Source organism: Molossus molossus, unplaced genomic scaffold (assembly GCF_014108415.1).
Source record: "Molossus molossus isolate mMolMol1 unplaced genomic scaffold, mMolMol1.p scaffold_m16_p_5, whole genome shotgun sequence".
Classification (NCBI taxonomy): Eukaryota; Metazoa; Chordata; class Mammalia; order Chiroptera; family Molossidae; genus Molossus; species Molossus molossus.
The window spans coordinates 54,185,976-54,196,397 of record NW_023425388.1 but is presented as its reverse complement, the minus strand read 5'-3'; the positions used below and the strand labels follow the sequence as shown (position 1 = coordinate 54,196,397).

The 10,422-nt window shown below is 41.7% G+C and overlaps 1 protein-coding gene and 2 pseudogenes across 1 annotated transcript; 1 reads left to right on the top strand and 2 right to left on the bottom strand.

Moving 5' to 3' along the window:
* Positions 1-217: 217 nt before the first annotated feature.
* LOC118616824 lies at positions 218-1,021 on the bottom strand (annotated as a pseudogene).
* Positions 1,022-1,349: 328 nt separating this feature from the next.
* LOC118616944 (receptor-interacting serine/threonine-protein kinase 1-like) lies at positions 1,350-3,461 on the bottom strand. The gene is given in 4 exon segments (XM_036242500.1): positions 1,350-1,924; positions 1,927-3,213; positions 3,216-3,351; positions 3,353-3,461. Coding segments are annotated over 4 exon segments (2,046 nt in total). The 5' UTR covers positions 3,401-3,461.
* A 3,371-nt stretch (positions 3,462-6,832) lies between these two features.
* On the top strand, positions 6,833-6,933 carry LOC118617928 (annotated as a pseudogene).
* Positions 6,934-10,422: the final 3,489 nt, after the last annotated feature.

The window sequence follows — 10,422 nt, the reverse complement described above, 5'->3', positions numbered from 1 at the left end:
TCAAAAAACAAACAAATGCATTTTTCTAGTGACATTTAATGTTAAAAAAGTTATCTTACTTCTTTAACCTTCAGAGAACTGGCATATTTAGGCAACTAACCAAAAAGATACTCAGGATTTTTTTCCTTGGTCTCTAAAGGGTTAAAGTGCAGCAATTGTTTATAATCTCTTATATAAGGCACCCTATTCCACTTTTTTTAAAAAAAAAGAAAACTTTTTCTTTGGTTTCTTATAATTTTTCAGTAAGTCTATCCTTCGTTTCTTCCATTTTCTCTGTGAGAAGTTCCTTTGTCTCTTCCATCCTATCCTATAGATACTCCTTAACAGGAGGCAGTGTTGACATGTAGCTGTGACTACGCAAACACTTCACAGTGCAAGAGGTTCCCTCCAAAGTCACAGTATACCGGGCAGGTGTTGCAATCTTAACCAAGGCATATGCTGTTAGTGCATTTCCACCCTGGGAATCTTTCAGAATGTTTACTATGCTGTCAGGGAACCCAGTAAGCTCTAGAGAAGGAACGACAATCACTCCTTTTATGGCTGCATAATAAAATGTTCCAAACCAAACACCAGAAGTTATTAGATGCACTGGAATCAAGACTTCTCCATATTGTCTAAATGTTTTCTTAAATCGTTGATAAAGGCTAATAGATTTGTTGTGTAAAGGATCAGGGTCTTCCTTTTTTTCTGAAGGACTTTCTGGAGATGTGGCATTGGATAACATAACCCTCTTAGAGAAAGTATCTTGCTCCCACTGTTTATGGTGAAGAACCCCTCATTGTGGTTAATGAACATCAAATGGCTTTCTTTCCTTTGCAGTGCACTGAGCAGCAGATAAATGCAGCCATTGTTTTTGAGGGCCCTGTACCAAAACTACTCTGGATTCGGCTGTATACAAAAGTAATGGTCCTTTTATATTTTGACAGTGTCCAAAGAGACCAGCTTTATAAGGTTCCATGTATGTCCTATGTGCCATCTGGAATAGTCTTGGTACATTCCATTGCATTTTGAAGAATGGGTGATGGATGGATTTCAGATTCTCTCAGGATGTGGAGGCCACCGCCACTTCCTGCCACACAGGCTGGACGACAGGTCCTCAGAAGCCACGGCAGTGTCACTCCACAGAGAGACCTGGCCGAGCGTGGGTCGGGATGGCAGAACTGCGGGAATGAGGTGGACGCTCACCTCCCACAACCCCTAGTTCCAGCAGCCGCGCCCACTCTGGCTTCTTTTCTCATTCAGGCTCGGCCATTAATAGGTCTTCCAGTTTATCAGGTTTTTTACTATAGATTTCTTTCTCTGGCTATGAAATTTGGGGAATGATTTTCATGCAGACAGAGAACCCATTATCAGTGAGGCAGCACACTTTTAGTGGAATACCCACTAAGTGAGGGGTTTACTTCACGCTGCCAAAGCTCCTTCTGGAGTTCGTTCTGGCTGATACATGCCAGAGAGTTCAAAAGGTCTACGTGTGGACACTGATAGAGAGCATGGGCCAGTTTTCCCACTGTGGCCCCCTTATTGCCTTCCCTCATCAGCCACTTCTGGAGCATCTGGTAAACTTTCTCTTTCAATCCATCCTGCTCACAGTCATGGTCAAGTTCATCAATCTGAGATTCAGTGAAGCCCAGTTTACAGGCACAGCTTTTCCAGGTCCTTCCCAGATTGTCCCTGACTGGGTCCAGGTGTTTATCAGTCAGACTAGCGGCATTATCAAGGATATGTTGTTACTTCGAAGCTGGCTCTTTCAAGTTCATGTATGTGCTGTCCAGTAATGGTAAACTCACTCCACCAACCTCCATATGATTATTGTCTCCAATCTGAATGCCAGCACTGTTGTAAATGGAACATTTTACAGCCTCAACTGTTGGTGTCAGGGAGGTGAATGGAATGGTGGGCATGTTTCCCAGTAGGTTGGTCTCAGCACTGTAGTTTTATGCAGGTGTGGCATATGGCTTGGATTTGGCCTATACCAAAATTGGGAACCTACTGTTCCCACGCCCAGTGATCTTGTTCTAAAACCAAGCAGACTATGTGGTCCATTGTTCCAGTGGGGTACTTGGGCTTCGCTGGTCAGTCCAACTGGTTGGTGTACTGCATTACCATGACTGGCTGCATCGGAAGAAGCAAGGCCACTTATCCCTGGGTTCTGAACAGTTTCGTAAGGCCTTGGTTGTGCAAAAGGGTCATGGGAGACTCTTCGTCTCCTGTCCCCCTCTCTGTTGTAAGCCACATTCTGTCTGGGTTGCTGTTTTGTTTGTTTGTCCATGCAGCTGCCAAAAAGATGCTAGTTGGCTTCCTCCTGGAGTTTATTCTGCAGTCTGAGCCCATTCTCCTCCTGCTGGTGCTCTGGGGAGGGAGCAAACCAGGATGCCTCCACAGGACCCATCCTGAATCCCTGTGCACTATGCAGCGAACTGGGCGGTTCTGTGGCTGAATTGGACCTGCTTGGAGGTATTGCTACACAATCTATTTGGAGACACTGCATTCTCTTCACAACTTCATTTTGGCTGGGATACTCTTTCTTTAAACTCTTCACATCTTCTTCTACATATTCTTCAAGATTACAGGAATAAAAAGGCCTAAATTTTTCTTCAATACCGGCAAATGTTGGCGGCTCTTCTGGATCTGCCACCCAGCACTGCTTCATGAGGCTGATAATCTCCTTCGGGCAGTATTCGATGATGATGTCCACATCTGGCCTGTTCCCAGATGTAATGCATATTATCATCTGCTGCTCAGAGATAGCATTTTCATATGGCTCCTTGTTTGCAAATATTGCCCACAGGACTATGGTAAAGCTGTACACGTCTGACTTCTCCAAGGGCCTGGCACTGATATCATTCAGGTGCTCAGGGGCCATGTAATGGAGGGCGCCACCATTCTCAGAAGCACTATTCATTTTCTTCTGCTCATTGTGTTCCTCTTTAGTCAGCTTACTCCCTGTCTTAAAGGAAGCAACGCCAAGATCAGCTATCTTAATGTGAAAGTTGTCATCAACAAGGATATTCTCAGGCTTTAAGTCCTTGTGCATTACACCTTCTCCATGTAAATAGCACATTCCTTCAATGGTCTCCATAATTATCCTTCCTTTCACAGAAAGGGGGATACTGGTCTTGGCTTCGAGCACGTGCATGAGGCTGCCCTTCTCCATGTAGTCCATCACGAGCGAGTAGTTCCCCTCGTCTATGATGATTCCCAGGAGCTTCACACCCGCTGGTGCCTCAGCTTGTGCATCAGCTTGTACTCATTGTGCTCCATGCGCTTTGGCCCCGTGTACACCTTTTTCAGTCCATGGGATCTGTGTAAACACAAAGACACCTCCCCGAAGCCCCCGCTGTCTACATACTCCCTTCTCCAGGAAGTCACTGGATTGCATCTTAATGTCATCCAAAGACATGTCTGGCTTCCTTCCAAATGCTCAGAATACTCAAAATCACACCACCTTTTCTTCACCTCAGAGCTGTGCCTGCCCAGCTCCGTGAGCCCCGCCGTGTCCACGCTCCCTCGCCTGGTGGGACAGCTCTTGTGCGCTCCGCACCTGAAGGTGTGGGCCGGGACCGCTGCGCTGTGGACACCGGTCCCGCGTGTGGTCCGCTGTCCCGTCAGCTGCCCGCGCCGCCTGCTCGCCCGGTGAATCTAGATTGAATGTTTTTCAATATAAAATGACCATTTTCGATCCAGTATAATTATTTTTGCTTTGAATTCGCTTTATTTTTATTATTATTGCTACCTCAGCCTTCTTGTTTCATTAGTCCAAATTATTATCATTTTTATCCTTTTATTTTTAACTTTTACATACCATTTTACTTTAAGTTGGTCTCTTGTATAGCTGGATTTTATTTTTGAGTCTTTGTTTTTTAATAAGGAAGCTAGCTAATACATATTTTTTATTCTTGCAAAGGCGTATTATTTCTACATAATGTTAAATTACCAGTGGCTTGATGGAAAGTAATAGGTGTTCTCAAATGTCACTTGATGTTTTCAAAAGGGGAAAGGCTAAATTACTTAATATCAAAGGATAAGAGTCATCCTACATATAATAATATTTCTATATATTTGTGTGGTAATTCATAATTTATAATAGGTTTGTGTAAACATAATAATAATTACTTGGAAAGCATCAACAAAATGTTTGTTACATATGCTGTATTAACTAAATTTTTATAACATTGTATTAAATTGTATTATAAGCTCTTCCTAAAATCTTGGAAATAAACAGAGCACATCTTTTCTGATAGCATAGAAGAAGAAACTGTTCACAGAAATGGCCTGATTAGTACAGAATCATACATCTTTTAATAGAAGTGATTGAACTCAAACTCATTCAAATATTTTCATATACATTGTTTTACCTTGAACAAGTTTCAGTTCTATTTTTGTAGTTTGTAATAGCATATTCTTTCTTTCTTTTTTTTTGTTTTTTGTTTTGTTTTGTTTTTAATCCTCACCCGAGGATATTTTTCCATTTTTTGTACAGATAGAGTGGGAGGGAGAGAGAGAGAGAGAAACATCGACGTGAAGGGACACATCGAGTGGCTGCCACCGCACGACCAACCAGGGCCGGGGACAAACTGCAACCGAAGTACATGCCCTTAGCGGGAACCGAACCCGGGCCTCTCCGGACCGCAGGCCGATGCTCTAACCGCTGAGCAAAACTGGCCAGGGCAGCATATTCTTTCTTGTTTAGATGTCATCACACAACAATACCCTAATATAATCTCAACATTCAACTTTTTAACAAACAAAATGGTTGCTTCAACAACACTGTATTTTACTAATAAAGAGACCTAGATAAAGCTTATATTGTTCTTAAACTTCTATGGAGTTAGATACAATTAAAATACGTTCTTTTTCTAGTTTTAATTTCTCTCAGTTGAATGATTCTACTCCAAAACATATGGAAGAATGATAATGAGTTACAAAACTCACTTGATTATGGCTTATAGAAGTAGGATGCCATTTTATTTTATTTTGTTTTGTTTTATTTATTGTTGAAAGTATTACAGATGCCCCCCTTTATCCCCATTTACCCCCTCCTCCCCACTGCCACCCCACTCCTGCTTTCCCCAACCTAATGTCTGTGTCCATTGGTTGTGTATATTGTATATGCATATAAGTTCTTTGGCTTATCTCTTCCCACCCCCATCCCTCTGAGGTTTGTTAGTCTGTTCCTTACTTCCATGTCTCTGGATCAATTAGGATGTCACTGTACAGGAAAGGCCCTTTGTGAGCTGCAGCCTTAGCCAGACTTTTTCTGGGGAGATGACTGGAATCATCCAGCCTGATTCCATGGGGTTGGACTCCTGGGGTAGGAACTGGCCTGGACATTCTGAAAGGACAGTAACAAAGTGGCAAGCTTTACGAAGCTGTAAAAGGATTCTATAATTCCATGCACTGTCATTTCCATAGATCAGGCACGCACAGAATCCTTTTCTAAAACCGATGAGTTAGAGAACACCCTCAGTATCAGCTAACTTCAATAGTAATATATGTTGAACATATAAACAAGCCGATGTTCCAGTTGAAATATTTAAGAACATTAAAAGCCTCTCTTTTTAGTTCAGCTCTATTTAAAAAAAAAAAAATTATCTGTGACAACTGGTCAGATAAATGGAGAGAAACATCCTAGCAATAAAAAGCATGGCAGAGTCAGAAAATTTCAATGCATTCTAATTGTCACTAATGCTGAATGCATAATTACTGTAGCTCTATTAAGTAGTATTTTCTAAAGCATCCTTAAAGAAATGCTAATGAGTATTCTTATTTTAAAATTTATTTTTTATATTATATTATGAAACATCAAACATGTTATGTATCTTTTTATTATTTAAATATACAATGTCATACATGTATATTTTGCTTAAATTATATGAAAACAGTTTTTGTGGCTAAAAGGAGAAAACTAAAAAGTAAAGAGTTTGTGATTCTCAAATATGACCAAATGAAATAACATAAAGTCAGATTATCTAAAGTAAAATTAAACAACTGACCTTTTATTTTTGTAGTAGGGATAGTGATAATCTATACAAAATGTAAGCATTAATAATATTTGAAATAGCTTAATTCAAGATTACTAGTTTATTATTGTGGAGTTCATTTTCTTCTCTTTATTACAATAGCTATGTATAAAATAGGATTTTCATATTGAGTGGCACTCAAAATAAAATACAAAATATAAAATAATTTAAGTTCTCTATTTGAATTTATTATAAAGTTAAAAGCAACAATAGTCTAGCCAGTGTAGCTCAGTGGCACCAAGAGTTCACCGGTTTGATTCCTGGTCAGGACACATGCCCAGGTTTTGGCCAGATCCCCACTGGGGGACATGCAGGAGGGGCCAATCAATGTTCTCTCTCATCAATGTTTCTCTTTCTCCCTCTCCCTTCCTCTCTCTCTAAAAATCAATAAAGAAAAAAAGAGGTTTTTTGTTTTTTTAAAAAAAAACAAAAGGAATAATAAGTTTTTATTATTTCTTGCAACAATTTAGTTGCAAAATCATTTTTAGATGTCTACTATATTCAAAGTGTTTATTATAGCTCATAATTCTCTATTGGATTTCTATTAATACATTTTAACTTTAAAAGTATTTCTTTGGCCTGATTAGTTAGGGAAATATACCTAAAATATTGGGAGGCATTTATATATAGGAGAGAAAGAAAAAAAAATCTATCTATCTATCTATCTATCTATCTATCTACACTTTGGAATTTGAGAGCCCTAGATTTAATTCTTAGTTCTTCTGTTTACTAGCTATATGACCTTGGGAAAATAAATTGATGAACATACTTAGGGACTTTTATCCTCACAAGGAATACAAAGATGCTACAGCTTGCTCAGCAGCAGACAGACTGGATTGGAACGATACAGAGAGGATTAACATGACCCCTGCACAAGGATGACACACAAATTTGGGAAGCATTCCACATTTTTAAAAGAAAAAAAATGTGACAACCCGGAACACTGCCATGGATGCTTAGGATTTGAAAGAGCACCAAAACTATTCCAATAGAGGGAAGATGGCAGCAGGCAGGACCAGAGCGAGGGTGAGTGTGTGAGAGAGTGAGCGAATGTGTGAGACAGTGTGAGTGGATGTGAAGGTGGATAACCAAACCCAAGCAGTGAAGAGACGTGGAGCAGAAGGTTTCTGTGCTGTGGACGGAGCAGCCGGCTACCACAGTAAGTGGCTCTTCAGGGCGCTTCTCCCTATGCCCCGAGGAGGTCCCACCATTTTGGAAGATCCTGGGTTTTCCCTGGGAGGAGGCAGAGGGAGCGGCTAGGGCCCAGCAACCTGAGCCCACCAGCGCACCTGGAACCATCGGACCAGTGGACACTCTGTGTCAACACAGACCAGTGCACAGTAGTGGAGCTCCCAAGGTGCTGGTCATGGAAGCCGCAGACAGCCCGGAGCCCAGCACCATCCCCCACAGTAGCAGCCCAGTCAGGGTGGAGATATGCCTCCAGCAACAGAGGCTGGGGAGGAGACATCCACCCCCAGGCAACAGAAGCACAGACCAGCAGATGAGACCCATCCCCAAAAACTACAGAAAAAGCTGAGCAGGACTTGAGCCCCACGGGGCAGCAGCACTCCCAGCAACCAGGGGCTGGACCTAGGACTCCACAGAGGCCTGTGTGGTCCAGCAGCTCACAAGTACAGTGGGAAGCCGGAGCCCTAGAGGGACTGGTGCCATCCAGCTGCCTACCCACAGGACCTGCAGGGTTCGCGGGCACTGGAGAAGCCTGTGTGACACAGCAGGGATGTGAAATCCAGTTACCTACGAGACATGCTGGGTGCTGAAGCACCAGAGAGGCCTGTCGACCCAGCGGCCCATAACATAGGCATAGAGCCGGATCCCCAAAGGGAATGTGTGATCCAGTTACCCACAGGTCCTGCAAGGTGCGGGGGCACCAGAGAGGCCTGTGCTACCCAGCTGCACATAAGATAGGCATAGAGGATGTGGAAATGGAGGCAGAGTGAATAAAAGCTACACAGACAATCTCCCAGGACCAAACTGGAATTACAACTAAAATAAAGAGAAATCCTCAGAAAAAAAGCAACAGAAAAGCAGCAGAACATGATCATATAACCAGGGAAACTGGTAGAATCTACATAGGCATGAGAGGGTGGCAGGTTGGGAGCCCACTGACGGCAGCAGTCTTAGCTGTGAGTAGCACCCTTGGGGAATAGACACCAAGCCCTCTCCACAGCTCAGAGAGCCAGGACACAGTGCTAAAATAGCAATAGCCACTTACCGGAGGACTCCGGCAGAGGGAGGGCAGACTTGGGCTGGAACTCTTCGGGGACAACCAGGATTTGGAGAGCACTCAGAGTTTTTGTTGAGTTGCGGCCACAAAGAATGGTGGCCAATGTGCTCCTTCCCAGAGCTGTGGGCAAAAGCAGCAGCCACCCAACCCCAAGATTCAGCCTTTCCCAGGTGAGGCAAAGAAATGCACAACTGAGAATCATTAATAACCAGCATCTATCTCACCCTCTGGTAATCCTCTTATGCAGAACACCAGGGCTGCATTCTAAGCCATTGAGTAACTGAGTGAAATAGCCACCAGAAAAAAGCTAGAGGATAACAAAATCTTTCCTTGCAAATCTACCCAGGAAATTAAGACTTGACAGTGGTGTTTAACATGGGCCCACCCAGGCTCATCCAAACCCAGTAGAAGGAGCCACTAACAGCAGAACACTAACACCCACAGGGAAAATTTGCCAGGGTCCAAAACCCACTGAGATAGCCAATATGGTGAAACAAAGAAACAAATCCCAAATTAAAGAACAAGAGAACTCTATCGAAGGTAAGATAAATGAAATGCAGCTAAGCAAATTATCAGAGGTAGAGTTCAGAGCCATGATCAACAGCATGAGTAAGGTCATCGCACCATGAGTAAAGCTATAGAAACATTGCAAACCAGCCAAATGAAATGACGAATGACATAGCAGATATAAAGAACACATTGGAAGGACTAACCAGCAGAGTAGAGGAAGCTGAGGACCAAATCAGTGAATTAGAAGACAAGGTAGAAAATATCAACCAATCAGAAAACCAAAAGGAAAAAAACAATAAAGAAAAACAGGAAGACAGCTTAAGAGAACTGTGGGACAACTAGAAACATAATAACATTCTCATCACAGGAGTCCTGAATAGGAAGAAAATAGGCAAGAGTTAGAGAATATATTTGAAGAAATAGTGACAGAAAACTTCCCTAACATGGTGAAGGAAGAAGGCATTCAATTTCAAGAAGCACAGAGAGCCCCAAGTAAGAAGAACCCAAAAAGGCCTACATCAAGACACATATTAATTAAAATGTCAAAAATTAAAGACAAAGAGAGAATCCAAAAGGCAGCAAGAGATAAGCAACAGGTTACCTACAAAGGAAACCCCATAAAGATCTCAGGTGACTTCTCAACAGAAACAATGCAGGCCAGAAGGGAATGGCATGAAGTAATCAAGGTCATGAAAAACAAGGATCTGAATCCAAGACTACTCCATCCAGCAAGGCTATTATTCAAAATAGAAGGTCAAAGAAAGAGCTTTCGAGAAAAAAAAAAGGGGGCGGAGGGCTAAGGAAATATATTAACACCAAACCAGCACTACAAGATATGATAAAAGGACTGCTGTAATTAGTAGAAGAAATGGGAAGAAAAATAGAATCACACTAAACAAAAATGGCAATAAATAAGTACATATCAATTATCACCTTAAATGTGAATGGTTTGAATGCTCCGATAAAAGACACAGAGTAGCTGACTGGATAAGAAAGCATGACTCACATATATGTTGTTTACAAGAGACCCACCTCACAACAAAAGACTCGCATAGGTTGAAAGTGAAGGGATGGAAAAAAAATTTTCAAACACACGGAAAGCAAAAAAAAGCTGGGGTAGCAATACTCATATTTGATAAAGTAGATTTCAGAATGAAGACCATAACGAGAGACAAAGAAGGCCACTACATAATATTGAAAGGATCTATCCAACAGGAAGATATAACCTTGGTAACCATATATGCACCCAATATAGGAGCACCAATATATATATAAATAATCTTCTGAAGGGCTTCAAGGAGAAATCCACAGCAATACAATCATAGCAGGGGACTTCAGCACCCTGCTGACATCACTGGATAGATCATCTAGACAAAAAATTAACAAGGAAACACAGACTCTAAATGAAGTGCTAGATCAAATGGATTTCATAGATATCTACAGAGAATTACACCCCAAAACTGCTAAATTCACATTCTTCTCATGTGCACATGGTACATTCTCAAAGATAGACCACATGTTAGAGCACAAACTAAATCTCTACAAGTTCAAGAAGATTGAAATCATATCAAGCATCTTCTCAGGTCACAATAGCATCCAACTAGAAATCAATTGCAGCAAGAACATGAAAAGACATTTGAAAACATG